Below are 17,833 nucleotides of genomic sequence, written 5' to 3'. Positions count from 1 at the left end.
CTGTGGTGGAGTGATTCAGAATGCAGACTGACAGCTACAGATCTTCATCATCCTTTCCATGACTCATAACCACCCACACATTCCCAGAGCAAAAAGCCTAAGAGTCCATGGCCTCTATGTGCAGGGTACCGTCATGATGTCACTCCTCACCTTGTTTGAGAGCCAACAGCAGTGTCGGATCTGAGGGGTCGCTGCAGAAGTAGCCGCTGCCCTGGGAGTCCCAGAAGAGCTGGTCCTGCCTCAGCTGGAGTTCTTCGGCCCACTGCAGCCAGCGGACCCTTTGCGTGGCCTCAAACAGGTCCAGCAGCCCACAAACCACAAACGCGTAGTCATCCAGGAAGCCTGAAATGGGAGATGCACTGGAGAGAATATTATAGAGAACATTAGTAGGGAAGGTCAAGAACTTTTGTTCTTATACAAATACAAATTACATTTTTTGTTAATGTCGGGTTGACCTGCGTAATAATGTCAGGTTAACTTGCGCTGGGTTGATCGACATAACATAAGCTCTATTGACTGCAACTCTGGCATGCTGCCAATTTACCACAGAAATAATTTAAACTCCAAAAGACTGGAAAACGCATTTACAGTGATGCACGTACCAATGAGAGCCTCAGAGACAAGAGATCATGAGAGTTTACAGCAGGAATGGGAAAACTGTAAACTCAACGGATACCTCATATCAACCTTATTTGCTATTTCTTGTGAATGTGCGAGACTTCCGATTCATTAGCTGCTTGGGTTAATGACTAGGAGAATAACAGAGTGCAGACAATGGTGAAACTACTTGCGCTACAAACCAGTGTGTTTATGATCATAATAAATTAAAATAATATGATAATGCCCCATTATTACCCTACAAAACATAAACAGTTTGGAGAATAGATGGATGGTAAGAAATATAGCAGTTTGCAATTTCAAGCAGTATTCACAGGAAGCCTTTCACATTCGACGGAAAAATGGCCACACTGAAGTGTTATTTTTGTATGATTGAGGCACTTTTATAGTTTGTATTCATATTTTAAATTGGTTTTTGTTTTAGTAATTTTGTAGAGTGTTTTTGTCATTTAAAGTAGTATTTTTTTAAATGCGTATATAGTTTTTATTTTATTTTTTTATTTCAGTTTTTATTTTTCAATTTTAGTATAGTTGAACTAAATTAAAATGAGAAATGTTGCCTTGGCAACTAGCTGAAATAATAATAAAAAAGTTTTTATATTTTATAATTCAGTTCATGTTTATTTTTATGATTTTAGATTTAATTTTAATAATAATTAAATATAATAAACCTGGATATAACCTTTATAGAGCAATACTATCATACCATGCTAAGTTGCTAAAACAGTAATAAGTGTTATGGTTATACAAATGTGACAATGTGTGTGTAATATACATTGATATATTAGTGAAGCGTATAATTTCTGTTCAACTAGTGGCACCATGCGGAATAAAAAAATTAAAAAAAACTCCCTTCACTCTTCCTTTGGGTGACAAACAGTCTCACCTTAAACTCACAGCACTGCACCAATGTTGTTTAAAACAGTCTGCAATTCCATTTGATGCAAGTAGTGGCGCTGAAATGACACCTCACGATGTAACGTAAGTAGCTTTAGATATAATCATCAGATATCTTTTTTTCTGTATTGTGATTTACATTTAAGTGAAATGGATTATTGAAAAATAATTAGGGCGACTGGGCGAGACTCGGTTCTATCACTGGACTGTTGGACTGTTTTTTCAAAGTTCTCCTAAACTTACTTGTCTAAATAAAACAAAAAAGCAGAGGCAGTAAAGTATCTGTTTACTTAAAGTGAGTCTTTTTTCTCACTGAAGCGCCGCATGAATGCATTACAGCCCTGGTGGGAAAAATACCCATCACACACACTCACAGGTTTATGTTACTGCATGAATTGCATCCTATTTCAGACCATTACAATTGCTTATGTCCAGATGGTACTCCTGTTCTTATTTCAGAATGCTTCACATTGATTTGCTGCCAGAACTGGCTATTGCAATCCATGACATGAAATCGGAGGGAAATGTCAGAAGCAGTCATTTAGCTGCTCCACTTCTATTATTAAAAGGCCAGTTCACCCCCAAAAAATACATTTTCTTACAATGGAAGTAAAAGTTACACTTGTATTGTATGGAAAAACAGAAGTTTGCTCAATAAACAGGTTTGGAATTACATGAAGGCGAGAAAATTATGATTTAATTAAAATTTTTGTGTGATCTGTATCTTTAATCATTGAGCGTGACAGAATTGGGTGAGATCCAGATGGTAAAACAGTCAGTAGGTATGACATGCCTTACCAAAATCCACTCACTCATTTTTTCATAATTCCCAAAGAGAATCAAAGAGAAGCACAGCGTCCGCAGCTGGAGCTGGAGTTGTGCAATGTCTGTGCCAAAGAGGCATTACAAGTGTTGTGTTTTGGGATGTACCAATGCACATTAAGAGTCTCCATAGACTCCCGCCATCAGTCACTGAGGACATAGTGGTTAAATTTCATTTTCAAAGGATGTCCCGAAGAGAATCGCTAGAGTCTTACACAAACAAGGTTCTTTTCAACGCAAGGTTTTCAAAAAGGTTAATTCTAAAAGATGGGTCAATTCCAACGCTTCGTGCGCAAACATCAGATCCAGTCAAAGTAAGTATCACACATTACATTTTGTGAGTCCTTCCAAATTGCCTTTCTGAAAGAGCTTGTTGGGACTATGAACAGCTAATGTTGCTAAAGCTACCATTGTATCTGCCTGTTTTCACTGATGCTGCCCTCACGTGCTATCAGAATTATCGTAAATATGAGTTTCCTAGTAAAGAAATGCACATGAACTCCCTTTGAAGTCGTCCACTTGAATGCGATGAGCTAGTACTCACTAATCACGACTTGGTAACGCTTCCTTTTACAGTACAGTACTTACGTGTACTTACCTAGAAAGTACTGGCTAATATAAGGTAAGTACATGGGTTAGGGGTAGGTTTAGGGGTAGGTTCAGGGTTAGTACCTAGTTATTACCCAGTAATTGTAATTACTATAATAAGTACCTAGTATGTACATGGGTAACAGGACTGTAAAAGGAAGCGTTACCCACGACTTCAGAAGTAGGAATTATGAAATTTCTGATAGCACGTGAAGGCACCGGAAAAGTCATGTCATTATTTTTATCCTGTCATGCTCACCGTCTGCGTAATTCATAAACGTGCATTTTTTATGCACAGTACAGTCAGATGACTGGACATATAAGGCAAAACCTTTCCTCTTCTTGAAAGGGGGCCGGGAGCATCAGCTCATATGCATTTAAAGGGACATTTTTTGCTCAATAGGGCACAATAGGTCCCCTTTAAAGGTAGGGTATGGGATTTGCAAAACGGCCGGCAGATTTTGAAAATACACAACTCAAAAGGTCCTACCTTCTTTCCTCCAACGCTGGCCCTGACTCCACCCATTCGAAGAACATGGACACACAATCATGCATCTGCAAAACTCAGATGCGCGAGATTCATGGCGAGATTGCACTTACTCTCTCTCTCTCTCTGTACCGGGGCGACTTGCACTTACTGTGACTGGGTCACGAGCTTTGAGTATGCGCACGAAGGGGACACGCGCGCAAGGGGGAGGGGGGGAGGGGGTATGGCACTACCGTTTGATTGACGCACTTACAGTCCAATGATTCGAGGTGGTCTTGGAAATGATTGGCTGGAGTTTTTCGACTCCTGCCCATTCCACAGATGATTAAATTGCTTAATTTTCATTTCAGTGCTTCTAACTCAGTGGCTGTAAGTGGGTTAGGAATAGGATTTCAAGTGATTTTGAAAAAATGGTCAAAAAAGAAAATGACATACCCCACCTTTAAGATGCAAAAGCTCTGTGAATTGAATGACATGCATACAAAGACATTTAGCAGGAACTTTGGGTTATAAAATCCATTCAAAATTCCTTTTGAGGTGGTGTCACCCAAAAAGATTGCAAAAGTCTTTGAAGTTTAAAATAAATTTGATTCAGATCACATCAACCCTTGTCCTTAGAGCCTTGAACAGAGGTGACACTGTAGCCAGCTGAGTGCGAGGAAACAGACAGTGACAGGTCTGAAGATATCACAGTGTCGGCAGCAGGATGGACGAGGCGGGTCTAACGCTGGGAACTTAACCTCCACGGTTCTTAGTTTAAACAACTGGCATTCCAAGGGATGAAAAATGTCATGAGGTGCCAGTGAGAAGATCACACTCAACATCTGACCCCTTCCATGTCATTGCCTCAAGCTGTCAGATCTAATCCACTATTCAAATGTCATGTACAATAAGTGCCAGGTGATTTTGGAGAATAACCTGACTAGGTACTAGGACTAGGTACTAAACAAATATACACACACACACACACACACTTTGTGACTTTGACTTTGCAAGACTAAAAGGATCTGCTAGCCCCCAGTAGGGGCTAACTGGAACATGCTAACTAGAACATGCTAACTAGCCCTTTATTGAACTATGAAGTAAGTTTCTACTAAGGTATTCTCGACCCACAGCAGGGTTTATGGGCTCAGAGAAAAATATGACTCCTCTGTTTCAGTTTTTCTTTCTTCCCAGTGAGACAACAAAACAAATAAGCCTGCCAGTCAATTTTTAATGAACAGCTCTCCCTGGATTTTTCCATTCCCTCCTTGTTCATTCTCTGTATTCTCACCAGGTGATACAGTCTCTTCAAAGTGCAGCAAAGCCACATCATAACTTCCACACAAACCTGTCAGGAGACCGAAGTCATAAAAAAAAAGCCTAACCTCTATCTATCTCAGGAGCCAGAGGGCTTCTTGTTCCAAACTGATAGATCTACTCACAATGAAGTATGATTTTTATACAGCTGAACAAGATTTGGACCGTTAGCCACATTCCTTGGAATAACAGCACAGCCACTGGATGGTTCATGAATAATTCACCTGGCACTACATTTTTACCTGGCCCAAATACTATAGCATATTTCTTCTATTACAATAAAAGGCCCTTAACTCCATTTGAGAACTACAACAGTCAGGTAACCTGTCTCATTCTTATCAAACATTGAAGCCAGATTTTCTCTAAATGTTTTCACTGCATGGCACAGGGCTCTTTAAAGGATTAGTTCACCCCAAAATGAACATTCTGTCATCATTTACTCACCTTCATGTTGTTCCAAACCCAGTATGACTTTCTTTCTTCCGCAGAAGACAAAAGGTGAGGCTGTTTTCCATGCTCTTTTCCGAGCAATTACAATGAACAGAGTATAAAGCTATCAAGCTCCAAAAAGCACAATAAAAGTATAATAAAAGTGGTCCATGTGAATCACACACTATATTCCAAGTCATAAGATAGACCTTGTATGAGAAGCAGAGTGGATTTTAAGCCGTTATTCATTGAAAATCTTCGACAAGGACCATTAGGGTGGATGTCATGAAATATGTCTGATTTTTTAATGAATCCTTCTTTTGAGTTGAATTGGTCTATTTGGTTCACAAAAGTGGTCTGAATGATTCATTCACAAAGTAAACTGATTTGGTTCAAGAGTTTACTCACTGACTCAACAGCTCACTTGAGGGGAAGATTATCAGTGAATAATGTAAATTTCAGTCTACTTCTCACACTGTTACGAATAGATGAACACGTACGAATCCGAATGAATTCCAAAAGTATTTTAATACACCAAGAAAATACCCAGGATAAAATCAAAAAGGCAACTACACTTTAGCATAATCAACAGAGAACACTGAACTGAGAAAACCAAGGGCTTACAAACAAAAGGAGTAATCTAAGGAAAACAGAACAGGTGTGGAACTAATGAGTAACTATGGAAACTAATAATGAGCAGGAACACAGGCAGGAAAAGGTAAAACAAAACACAATGATATTAAAGGTGGGGTAAGCGATATTTGAAACACACTGTTTGAAAGTTGGTCGGCCCGACACAACCAGACACAACAACAAACGTGTAGCCAATCAGCATTGGGGGGCGTATGACGGTGGAGGAGAGAGAACAAGCAAGAAGAAGATTTGAAGAAAGACTGTAGAAAGAGAGATGGCTGAGAGACATTACAAAAGAGAAAAGCTCATAATAATATCACTGGAAAATGAAGGGTTATGATCAGGAAAGAGCTTTAGGGCCCACGTTAATATTAGAAAAGCTTTCTAGTGCTGGAGAGAGCTAAGCGGGAAGGCCTGAAAACAGATGCGGTGGTTGCTATGATTCCGCTCCATAGGCGAGTAACACTGGTTTTGAGTAACACTTGGTCATTGTTTGACTGGAGCTGCAGGGCTGTTGGCAACTAACAACGAACTCTTGTTTGTATTCACTCTTGTGTATGTATGTTCATTTTTTGTGCTTCCTTGTCCTTCGTTCATCATCTTCACCTCATTTTTCGTGAAGCTTTAATTTCTTGCACTTCTGCAACGATAAATAGACATCCACTCTTGCATTGCGTGTGTAAGGGAGGCCAGCTAGTGAGAGTTGTGCAGGCTGATGACTGCTAGAGAATAGACCGACTCAGAGCGATTAGGATTGGAGGGTGAGCTTTAGAGGCGGAGCAATGAAGAGAGGGGTGTGTTTGTTTGGGTTGATTTCAAATATCAACAATGTTCAGCAACGACTTTGAGAAATAACATACTGCACCTTTAAACAGACTTAAAAATAACTCTGACACACACAAATCTATCATATCACTTCAGAAGACTTGGAATATAGCAAATGAGTTGCATGGACCAGTTTATAATACAGTTAGGGTGCTGTTGTGTCCTTTTTTGAAGCTTTTGAAAGCTTTAGCCCCCATTCACTTTAACTGCATGGAAAGGTGTGACCAGTAAATGGTATCTTGAACAGCATGAGGGTGAGTAAACAATGACATTTTCATTTTCAGAGAACTATTCCTTTAACGGTGGATGTAGAATATTCAAAGTGAAGAACAAAGCAAGAAAGTAGTTCCTCTTGAAGATGAAATCAGGTGGCCAGAAACACAAGTAATTCCCCAGCAAATCATCTTCTGGCTGGGACTCCTGATAAATTATTCTCGGTGCTGAGGGAAATCCTCCAAAGGTGATTAAAAACAAACCAATGCAGATTTTTACATCTCACTTATACAAACAGATCTAGGCAGAGCTGCAAGAGAGGAAACATCACATCCTATGCTAACTTAAAGGTCCCGTTCTTCATGTTTTTTTTGAAGCTTTGATTGTGTTTACAGTGTGCAATATGACATGTGTTTATGTTTCGCGTGTAAAAAAACACAGTATTTTTCACACAATTTACTTATCTGTATACCGCTGTTTTCACTGTCCAAAAAACGGCCCGATGACTTCCTTGTTCTATGAAGTCCCTCCTTCAGAAATACGTAACGAGTTCTGATTGTGCCAGCGGTTCCTGTGCTGTGATTTGACAGCAGCTTAGCGCACGTTGGCCGGAAAGGTCACGCCTCTTACCATAAATTGGAGATGCATGCCAGAGAATATCTAATATGGGTGCATGCGCAGCTGAAGTGCTTCTTCTCCGTGGGAGCGCAACAAGACCACGCCCCCTTTTTTGTGTATTCCTGTGGGCGGAGATGAGTCAAAAAGCTGTTCTAGTTACGTCATTAAAAAAGGAAGTAGAGGGATGTAGTCCAAACCGGCCGTTCGCTGTATGCTTTGAAAGGGGACTCCTGTTATCTAAATATATATAAAATATCTCGCTAGGCATTGAATTTTATATATAAAATATCTCGCTAGGCATTGAACTTTGAGCTTTATAATTTTACAGGTATTATTTATGCTCTAACAGCAACATTACACACTAATTAAAGTTTGAAAAATGGAATCGCGAAGAACGGGACCTTTAAGTAAAGCTTATTAGGTGATTACAGAGGGAGTGTTCCTGATTAAGCATTATGCAAAGTGCACAATGAAGCAATTTTTTCCATTATCCCATTGATGAACACTCAAACAAAAAGGTTCAAAATGAAGGTGAAAATATAACCAGTTAAGATTAGTGATAAATGGTGTGTGGGTTAACTCATAAAAATGATCTGCGTGGCTTGAGAAGCGCACTCAGCATTGTGGGATGACCGATGTGCTGACATAGACTGGTAATGAGAGGTACAAATGAGAGGTTACCCCAAGAATGAGGCCAGTGCATGTGTGTGTGTGTGTCAGTGGGTGATTTCATACGTGAAAAGCTTTGTATTGTGCTGATTCTGGGTCATTTTTACATTTGCAGGATATGTGCCAAGGCAATTAAGACTAGGAAGCAAGACAGACTGTGTGTTAGTTTTCTCGGCCCACTGACTAAAGACACATACAAACTCATCAAAATCAGTGTTATAATTTTAGTATTATTAATATACTATAAAAAAGTTTATTCATTTGAATCAGCTTTTATTTTATTTTTTGTAATTTTGCTTTTGTAATTTTTTTTAATGTTTCTATTTATTTAGCTTTATTTTTAATTCAGTTTTAGGTCGTTTTAGAACTTTTTTTAATTTCAGTTAGTTGCAAAGGCAACATTTCTAATTTTTAAGTTTACGTTTCTAATGTTATATAAATCTTTCGATTTTTTTTTTCATTTCAGCTTTATTTCAATCCACAAAAAACTAATAGTTTTAGTTAAAGCTGCCTTCGGCAACATTTTTTTGATTATATTCAGTGAAATCGACACTATAATCTGACAGAACAACATAAATAAAGTGGTTTTAGAAAAAAACCCGAGCTTCTAACTCCACCTGGAGCGTGTTATTTGTTTTGCAAAAATCCACAGCTCCCGGTTCATCATGTCCAATCAGCGCAGGGGGGTGTGAGATCTGACTGTCAATCACAGATCGGGCACACGCCACCCCTCGCGCACGTTACAATCACATGCACACGCCTGAAGTTCGCGGAAGTTCGCGCAGTAACGAAGAGTGATGGCGGAAAATCAAGTAAGCTCATTTAGAGTATAAATGACGTTAGCAAATGCAATCTATCGGTACATTAGCCAGGACAGCATACCTCCAAATACTCCATGGTGTTGGATGCTGATGAGACGGGCGCGTTCCAGGGCTCTCAAGTTTTGAAGACAGGTAAGAGTGACACCCAGCCGACGGGGGGTTGGATACATTTTTGTCATTGGTTGTTGCGTTAAATCTTACCCAGATACAATAGTGCTATTTTCTGATTGGCTATTGTGTAGCTCGACGAACAACACCAGAGGAAACGCGCTTGATTCATGCCGGTTCCACAGTGAGAGCGGCGCGGCCAGAGTTTTGGGCGCTGCGGCATATTAAATATATTACAAATAGTTTTTCAGCGTGAGAAATACAATGTGTGGCGGGAGAGCGTGACAAAAGACCGAAATGAGTGACTGTCACGCTCAATGCGTGACACTTGAGAGCCCTGGCGTTCACTGAAAATCTGGTGCACACGCACAGACCAGAGCTGGCACTAACGAGCATGAACTGGGTGGGAGGGTATCCGTTGATAGTGGGGGAGGGGCATGAGAGTTGTAAACATTCAAAATTTTCCTAAATCCACTCAATCTGCCAGACTTGCCGACTGGAGCTTTAACAATAACAACCCTGATCATAATATGTAAAAACACGTATCATTTCTACTATATATTTTCCAATGACAGGCCTGAATAAATATCCTGTTTGTTTGTTTGTTTTTTTAATAAACTCGTAATTAAAATATAGTATATGTAGGCTAGTAAACAAACAGTACACAATCCAAAACTATCAACCTCAGTGCTATAGCAGGCTGAATGCATCTTATTTTTTGACAGCCAGAAATGTTCCTTACACTTGCTCCACCTCCATGTTATTTCCACGGTAACAGGAACGGAGAATCCTCTGGTCCTCTTCGTCCCACAGGTGTTTTTGGAGAAAATAAGCTGCTCGCTCAGCCCTTTCTAGCAGAGCCTTGTCACCGAGCACAGCTCCGACACGAGCAAACCCGGACAACATCAGCCCTGACCAAAGAAATGGGAATGGACAGATTACAAGCTTTGGAAAACCTGACCATGTTAAATTTTTTCCTTCAGCAAAAGCACTTCAGTAAACAAACTAAATAAATAGGTGGATGGAAACATAGCTACTGTTATGAAGCATTTACATGTTTATTGACCACATGACAGTTTCAAATCACGTCTCCACCTTCCGTCGGAATTGTTGCAAAATTTTAGATTAGTATTCAGGAAGAGTTCTGCCCCACAGAAACTCTCCAACGAGAGCTAAAAACCTTTGATAAAGGTGCAAAAGGTGCCAACCAAGACAGAGGAACTTCGAAAGGAGACACTGAGTCTATAAGATCTAAAGTACAATGTGTTCAGAGGGGCGAGGATCACTAACAATAGTCCTGTCAGAGCTCTGTGTGCCTGTAGCCCAGACATGTCTCACGGCTATGCGAGTGGGCCTATCAGGTTTGATTAATGCCAAGGGTTACTCTGCAGGTAGCAATATCCAGTCTGTATGCATTAAGAATGTAATGGAGCGTAGCTCTGGAAGGAACACTTTCATTAAACAATGTCTCAGGCTTTCTTTAATTAAGATATCAGCTCATTAGTCACTATTCTTTGAGCACTTTTGTCAGCTAAAGTTCCAAAGGGGCCTTGGCACCCTGTGAAGGCTTTGATATCCTTTCATTAAAGACAACGAGGGGAAAGACCACAACCCAGAGGTCCCCTCCGTTGGGCTTTTAAAGGCCTGGCACCACATCTAAGCGCCCCATGAAAGAACTCTTAACATTATAGTGTTGCTATTAAGGCAAACCCAGATGAAAAAAAAAAACATTTACGGAGCTTGTTGAACACTGGACCTTGTTCGCAAAGTGAAATCAATAAAATCGTAAGAATAGGAAGGGGGTACATATAGCTTCGGGGGATGCAAGCATTGTAAATTTTCTTCATGCCTCAGCCTTTCATTGATTCTTTTCCCCGTTTCGTGTTTTGGGATTTCAAGCATTATATTAGTGGGTGACACTTATACATTCTTCCAATCAGAATGCAGGAAACTTACCGTTCCAGGAAGCTAGCATTTTGGTGTCCAGGTGAGGAGGTGGGCGGGCTCTCCGTATCTCAGCCAGCTTGGCCCTGGCAACGGACAGCAGCTCGGACAGTCTGTCCACGCTGATGCCAAAGTGAGCAGCGGTGAGCTCCACTGAGTAACGCACAATCAGCACATTTTGACCCTGCAGCTCTCCATGGGGGTCCTACAGAAACACCAAGAACACAACAATCAGAAACAAATCAGTAACTGCACATAATAAAAAAAATCCCTGCTATTAAAAATGAATAGAATAGACAGAAGGATGGATTTATTGCTTCAAGTGATAGGCTAGGACTATGTGAGTGAACTTATATTTATATTGTCTTGATGTCTGTGTCGTTTTCTATAAATATTCAGGTATATAAGTGACCAAAAAAGCCATTTTAAAGTAGTTAAAAAATCTGACCGCTAAGATTTTGTGTGCCTCCTCTATTTTAAAACCCACCAGCCACCACTGACTGCAACAAAAAAAAAATCATTCTACACATTTATACTATACTTATTTGAACAGTTGTGAGATAAGTTTACATTTTCAAACTAAATGTAGTAGCAACCCACTAGACAGTATGCGGGAATCCTTAAAACTTTTATTTGCTTCAGTGTGGTAGTCAAGAATCAGTGTAATGGTTAGAAAGGTTCTGGCTCTCATCAAAAACCTCAAATTCCCAAACCTGAGCAGAGTCCACGTTGCCTTGCTCTTTCACACCGTAATGATGCATGAAGATATCCGCCTGTGTTGCGCCTCCTGTGGCGCCTTCCACAATGTCAGGAAGCAGCTCTCTGATCTCTCCTGCTGTCCACACACAAAACGCTCCCTCTCTCTTCTCAGTAGATTCCGCAGTAGGAAAGGAATCTGCATCCTCAGCGCTATAGAAGCCGCCAGACTGCAGAGGGCAGCACAATTCTCAAATCAAATTTGTTTTTTTGCCACTTGTAGGCTGTTTTCAAAGTTACATTGTGGTTTCTTGAGGGGATCATTATTTCTTGGCCACAAGTTCTCTAGTTAATACATTTCAAATATGTTATGTACATAAGTTCAGCATACAATATACTAGTTGAAAGTATAATAACAATGGGACGATTTATACAGAGAGAATCTAGTTTTCAAATATATATATTTTTTACAAAGTGTATATTTTGGGTCAAAGGGAAACATTAACCTCTAATGTAACTCTCACAACCAAACAAAATGAGGTTCACGGTTTGCTTTTGTTGGTACGTAATTACTCCATAAATCTTCAAAAATATGATTTTCAAAATTCGAGGGGGTTTTAATTGAGCGTGTCGTCAAACCATTCATCATCACAAGATGGCTGGCGCCCAGTGCTAGAGAATAGAGGAGGGATGACCTCAAAAAGGGCATCGACCTGGGCGATTTTTCAGTGCTTTTGTGGGTAGGGTGCTGATTCAGCATGACTGATGCTAAATGAGGGATCTAATGATGGAGAAGAAGACTCACCTTGTCACTGAGGTCTCTGGAGACGTAAAGCAACACGTCACGAGCCACATCTGCAAATAGGCGTTCCCCAGATACCTGTAGAGATTAACAGCAACAATAACACCACACCCAGCCAATGCCAGATATATCGTTGGTTCCTTATACAACTCTTAAAATCATCTTAACTTAGGCTTTTGATATAGAACCACAGAAACACAGACATATTCCCACCTGGTAAGCAGTGATATAGGCCACAGCAAGCTGGCCTTGATCATATAACATCTTTTCAAAGTGAGGAACATGCCAGGAGGAGTCTGTGGAGTATCTGTGAAAGCCCTGAAAGACAGAATTTCATTGCGTTCAGTAAAAGCGAAGAATTGATATTTAACATCATATGTTCCAGACAGGTTCTGAATACACAATTTGTGCATGTCACCTGTGCCACGTGGTCATTAATGCCCCCTAGTGCCATCATTCGGAGAGTGTGAAGGGCCATTCGCAGCGCTTCTGCTCCCTCAGAGCTGGCACGATTTACTGCCCAAAATGACATCAGGAACATCAGGTTCACTGCAGAAAAGAAAAGCACAAGGCCAGTTTTCATTAATAATGTTGATGCGTATTTGTCAGGTAATTAACTCACAAGACAGGTGGTCAACAGGATATTGTGTTCATTCTCTTTGTGAGTCTGTTCTAATAACAAATTATTGACAGACTGTAAATATTGTACGAGTTTTGGTGATCAATCCTTTCAATTCAACCCAGTATTTGTTTACCTGGTGAAGGGAACTTTGGCGCCTCTCGAAAACCTCCATATTCTTCCTCATAAGAGTGAGCCAGCTGCTGGTAACATCTGTTGGCAACATCTGGACCGAATGGAAGAGTTTCTCCAGGGCTGGCAGAGATTGCTGTCCCCTTCCTGAGGGCTTCCAGTACTTTCTCTCCACTGGACTCCAGGGTTTCTCTGTTACTCTGCCACTAAAACACATAGTATGAAGGTCCTCAGACATTAGAGCACCATAGTACATGGGATGTCAAACTTAAACAATATCACTGACCCCGTGCACTCCGTGCATTTGTAAATATAAATATGAAAAATGTAAATTTAAACTGTGAAAAAATACTTGTTCATGTTTTTGAAAGAACTCTCTTATGCTCACCAAGTCTGCAATTATTAGATTATAAATACAGTAAAAAACAGTAATATTGTGGAATACTATTACAATGTAAAAAGAAATGTTTTCTATTTAAATATATTTTAAAATGTTACTGATCCCTTTTTCAGCAGTCATTACTCCAGTCTTCAGTGTCACATGATCTTTCAGAAATCATTCTAATATGCTAAACTGGTGCTAAAGAAACATTTCTTATTTTCAATGTTGAAAACAATTTTACTGGTTAAAATTTTTGTAGAAAACGTGATGCAATTTTTCCCAGATTATTTGATGAATTAAAAGAAATCAATAAAACAGCATTTAAATAAAAATATATTTTTTGTAACAACTTAAAAGTCTTTACTGTGACTTTTGATCAATTTAATGCACCCTTTCTGAATATAAGTATTAATGTATTAAAAAAAACAGTATATTTATCTACAGTAAAAGAACGGTTTACTTCCTATTAATTTAATCTGTTTAATGCTACTGTTAGACTTATAATCCTAAAGAAAAACATAAAACTATCACTGTTAAAATAATAAAATAATAGTAATAATGTCCAATTTGGTAAATTTGTACTTTTTCTATTATTATTATCATTATTATTATTATTATTATTATTATTATCTATCTATCTATCTATCTATCTATCTATCTATCTATCTATCTATCTATCTATCTATCTATCTATCTATCTATCTATCTATCTATAAATTACAGGAACGTCTGTCTGTCTGTCTGTGTGTCTGTCTGTTATTTGCATATCTCTCGAACCATTAGTCCGATGAATTTCAAACTTGACATGTGTCTTGCTACGGGCACGAGTAAGTGTAGTGCCAAGTTTGACGTTGTTTGGATTATAAATGCAAAAGATATTGGTAAATATATCGGTAAAAGAAGCACACATTGAAGATGTTTAGATGATGTTTAGAAGGTTTAGATAATGTTTAGTATTAAAAATAAACATTCTGACATAAACACTCTGTGAGCTAAACATTAAGTCAGCTACACTGTTTACTTCTGAATATTATATTTCATTCACAAGCCTATTCACAAACTGTTTGCTCAAGAGTAGCGTTTTTTCGGAGTTCACTGTGTAGCCTGCTCCCTGAATCGTCATTCATTTGTGGATGTTAACTGAATCTGTAAGTCAGCTACGCTGTTTACTTCTGAATATTATATTTCATTCCGGTGCGCTTAACGTTATCGCTGTTTAATAGTAGCCTATGCTATTCACCAACTAAACATATCCTATTCAATGCGTTCACAGTCTCTTTCACGGCCATCATTTGTAGTAGCCGATTCATAAACTGTTTGCTCAAGCATAGCCTGGTCTCAAGGCTAAATTATTACTGTGTCATGCGCGCTGAAGTTAGCCTGTAACTATGTGATGTTGAATATGCTATGTAATCTAATCTAAACTCCTGCTACCTGTACACAGATACCCAAATACATGTCACCTAATATCACCATTATAAATTGTTATGCAACCATGTAGTTCAATTTTTCCTATTTATTGTATGTCGTTATGTCAGTATCAGTATTTGCTTTCTACCATGCACAAATAAAAATGTCACTGAACTAATTGCTGTGTAATTGTAACAATGAGCACTCAAACACACTAAACCAACAATTACTAAAAACACACACAAAAAAAGATTTTGCACGGGCACTGCACTAGTTATTATTAATAATAATACACGGACCCCTTAGCACCCTCTTGTGGCTTCTGGACCAGATAAGATCAGATTTTTTAAAAATGAATATGAACATGAATGAAGGATGAATAGATAAACAAAGGAAATTTCAAACAAGGAAATGTATGTCTCAGTTCTTACTTGTTCTATGATTCTTAAAAGCACAGTTTTCAGTCCAGGTCTTCTTCCACTGTCTCTGGGTGGAAAGTAAGTGCCACCTATGAATGGCCTGAGATCTGGTGTAAGCCACACGCTCATTGGCCAGCCACCACCACCACTTGTTGCCTGGGCAGAAAGCATTAATTGTATTTCAATCAGCATGACACTTTGTAAGTTACAACAATAAATTGTTCAAGTCCAAACCTGCACAAATGTCATGTAAACTTTGTCGACGTCAGGCCTCTCCTCTCTGTCCACCTTTATACACACAAAGTTCTCACTGAGGACTTTTCCAATCTCCTCGTCTTCAAACGATTCCCTCTCCATCACGTGACACCAGTGACAGGTGGAATAACCCACTGTAAACAGTAATAAGAGAGTGTAATAAAACCAACATGGACCAACCAACCAATTTGTTTTCAAGTATACCATTTTGTTACCTGAAAGAAAAATGGGCTTGTCTTCACTCTTCGCTTTATCAAAGGCTTCTTGCCCCCATGGATACCTATGAATGAAGAAAGTAGAGAAAATACATTACGGGAAGTTATATTAGGAATACTATAGCTTATATGTACGTTTTTGGGATGCTTCTTCACAGGATGCCTTTTGTTGATTTCTCTAACAAATAAAAATAATCTAAACTGTGTGTTTTACAGCAAGGCTGAAGATCTCAGAGCCACTCACCAGTCCACAGGGTTGTGTGCATGTTGTAATAGATAGGAGGACTTCTCTTTACTCAGGCGATTAGTGTATTTTGGGGTGTTTAACCTGTCGAGTCCATCACTCCCCGATGCCATGCTGAAGAAAACCACTCCAGAAGACCTAAAACATTGAGAGAATATAACTGTGGTAAATTAAACTGCCCTAACTGAGTGCCACCACTGACTAGATGGCCTTAGTAAACAGGGAGTCAGGAAATAATAAAAATACAATAAATAAAGGACAGATGAAATCTATACTGCATAAAGCCAGCATTAAAACAGAAGTTGCAATAGTCTTTTATTCCCATTAGTAACATAAGGCTACTCGAACAAGAAAAAAATGTAGGGCGGGACTTGATTTTGTCCATTGGAAATTGATTGGATCATTAGTTTGCTATTGCTAAGATCTCATGTGAGTGACAGGTTGTGCCGCCTGAGAAGAGAAGAGATGCCGCTGCAGGATTGAGGGGAAGTTATAAGGGCATACAAATCTTTTTTTTTTTAAATAATAATAATAATGTGTGCACTGGTAAATAATTTCTAATACTGTAATATCCCATCAAACATAGCAATTGTTGGTAGCACTTTTAATTTTACAGGCCTGTTCCCCATGCACATACTAGGCTACTTATTATAGTATTTTCAATAACTGGGTAATAACTAGTACTAACCCTGAACCAACCCCTACCTAACCTTAACCCATGTAGTTACCTTATTTTACTCAGTACTTTCTTAGGTAAGTACACTGTAAGCACACGTACATGCACGTACTGTAAAATAAATTGCAACCCAATTGTCAATTTTGATTTCAGTGTGACTTTAAGCAAGCAGTATGAAATGAAATGACGCACATCTGATGAAACAAAACAAGCTTAAACCAACTTTGCTGCATGATTAATTTCAAATTGAATATTTCTACCCATTTGCTTCCATAAGTGTCCTGTCCCAGCCTGGTTTTAGAAAGGTTTTGAGCACTTTTTCCAGGTAGCTGTAACTATACTGCAGCTAAAACCAGCTCAAACTAGCCAGCAATCCAGTTTAGACAGGGAATGCCAGCTTTTTATTAGTAAACACACTTAGGAACAGTTACAGTCCAATAGCATACGACTAACTCCATGTAAACAAGTGCTGTGTCTCAAATCTTAGTAAGCTGCCTATCTAGACAGCATTTTCTACGCACGGAACGTCGGAACGCTACTATTTTGGGATCAGTGTTTAGAAACATAGGCATTTAAAGTATTTGGACAAGGTCTCTGTGTTAGCAGCAGTGCTAACGAAAACGATTAAGCGATTGTGCAAGCACGCATGAAGCACTCAGTCTGGGAGAATGACCGTGTCAGAGGTCAGTGCCTACCTGAAGTTGTCCCAGGACAATCTAGTGCTGGCAAGAACTGACTTTTGGCTAAACTGGAGGGCTTGTTGTAGTCCAGAACACTGGCTCTTATATAAAGTATGATTATCTTTTCGAAGAAAGGATCCGGTGAAGAGCCTAGCCTGTGCGATGTGTTTGATGGTGGTTGATGATGTAGAAGACCATGCGAAGCCAAATCTCAGCATCATAGATCCGCACCAACCTGACAGCGGTGCGGATTCACGCAGGGAACTGTCAGTGGAATGACCTGAATGTCCTGAAATGCGCCACTAGATGTCGCACTAGATCTGTTATAAATA

General features: G+C 39.3%; 1 protein-coding gene across 1 annotated transcript in view; it reads right to left on the bottom strand.

Moving 5' to 3' along the window:
• Positions 1-17,799, bottom strand: part of spata20 (spermatogenesis associated 20) — a 45,178-nt gene extending 27,379 nt beyond the window's left edge. Inside the window, exons 1-13 of the mRNA XM_056255713.1 lie at positions 17,517-17,799; positions 16,146-16,283; positions 15,902-15,966; positions 15,666-15,820; positions 15,444-15,587; positions 13,225-13,426; positions 12,888-13,018; positions 12,683-12,787; positions 12,473-12,547; positions 11,685-11,897; positions 10,984-11,176; positions 9,770-9,938; positions 151-359 (exon numbers count right to left, since the gene is read on the bottom strand). Coding sequence (XP_056111688.1) covers positions 151-359; positions 9,770-9,938; positions 10,984-11,176; positions 11,685-11,897; positions 12,473-12,547; positions 12,683-12,787; positions 12,888-13,018; positions 13,225-13,426; positions 15,444-15,587; positions 15,666-15,820; positions 15,902-15,966; positions 16,146-16,283; positions 17,517-17,722 — 2,005 coding nt within the window. The 5' untranslated portion in view covers positions 17,723-17,799. The remainder of the gene's footprint in view (positions 1-150; positions 360-9,769; positions 9,939-10,983; positions 11,177-11,684; positions 11,898-12,472; positions 12,548-12,682; positions 12,788-12,887; positions 13,019-13,224; positions 13,427-15,443; positions 15,588-15,665; positions 15,821-15,901; positions 15,967-16,145; positions 16,284-17,516) is intronic.
• Positions 17,800-17,833: the final 34 nt, after the last annotated feature.

The sequence above is a fragment of the Rhinichthys klamathensis genome, unplaced genomic scaffold, assembly GCF_029890125.1.
Source record: "Rhinichthys klamathensis goyatoka isolate OS25496 unplaced genomic scaffold, OSU_Roscu_1.1 h1tg000121l_1, whole genome shotgun sequence".
NCBI lineage: Eukaryota > Metazoa > Chordata > Actinopteri > Cypriniformes > Leuciscidae > Rhinichthys > Rhinichthys klamathensis.
The sequence above is the reverse complement of the archived record's forward strand: the minus strand, read 5'-3'. Positions and strand labels throughout refer to the sequence as shown.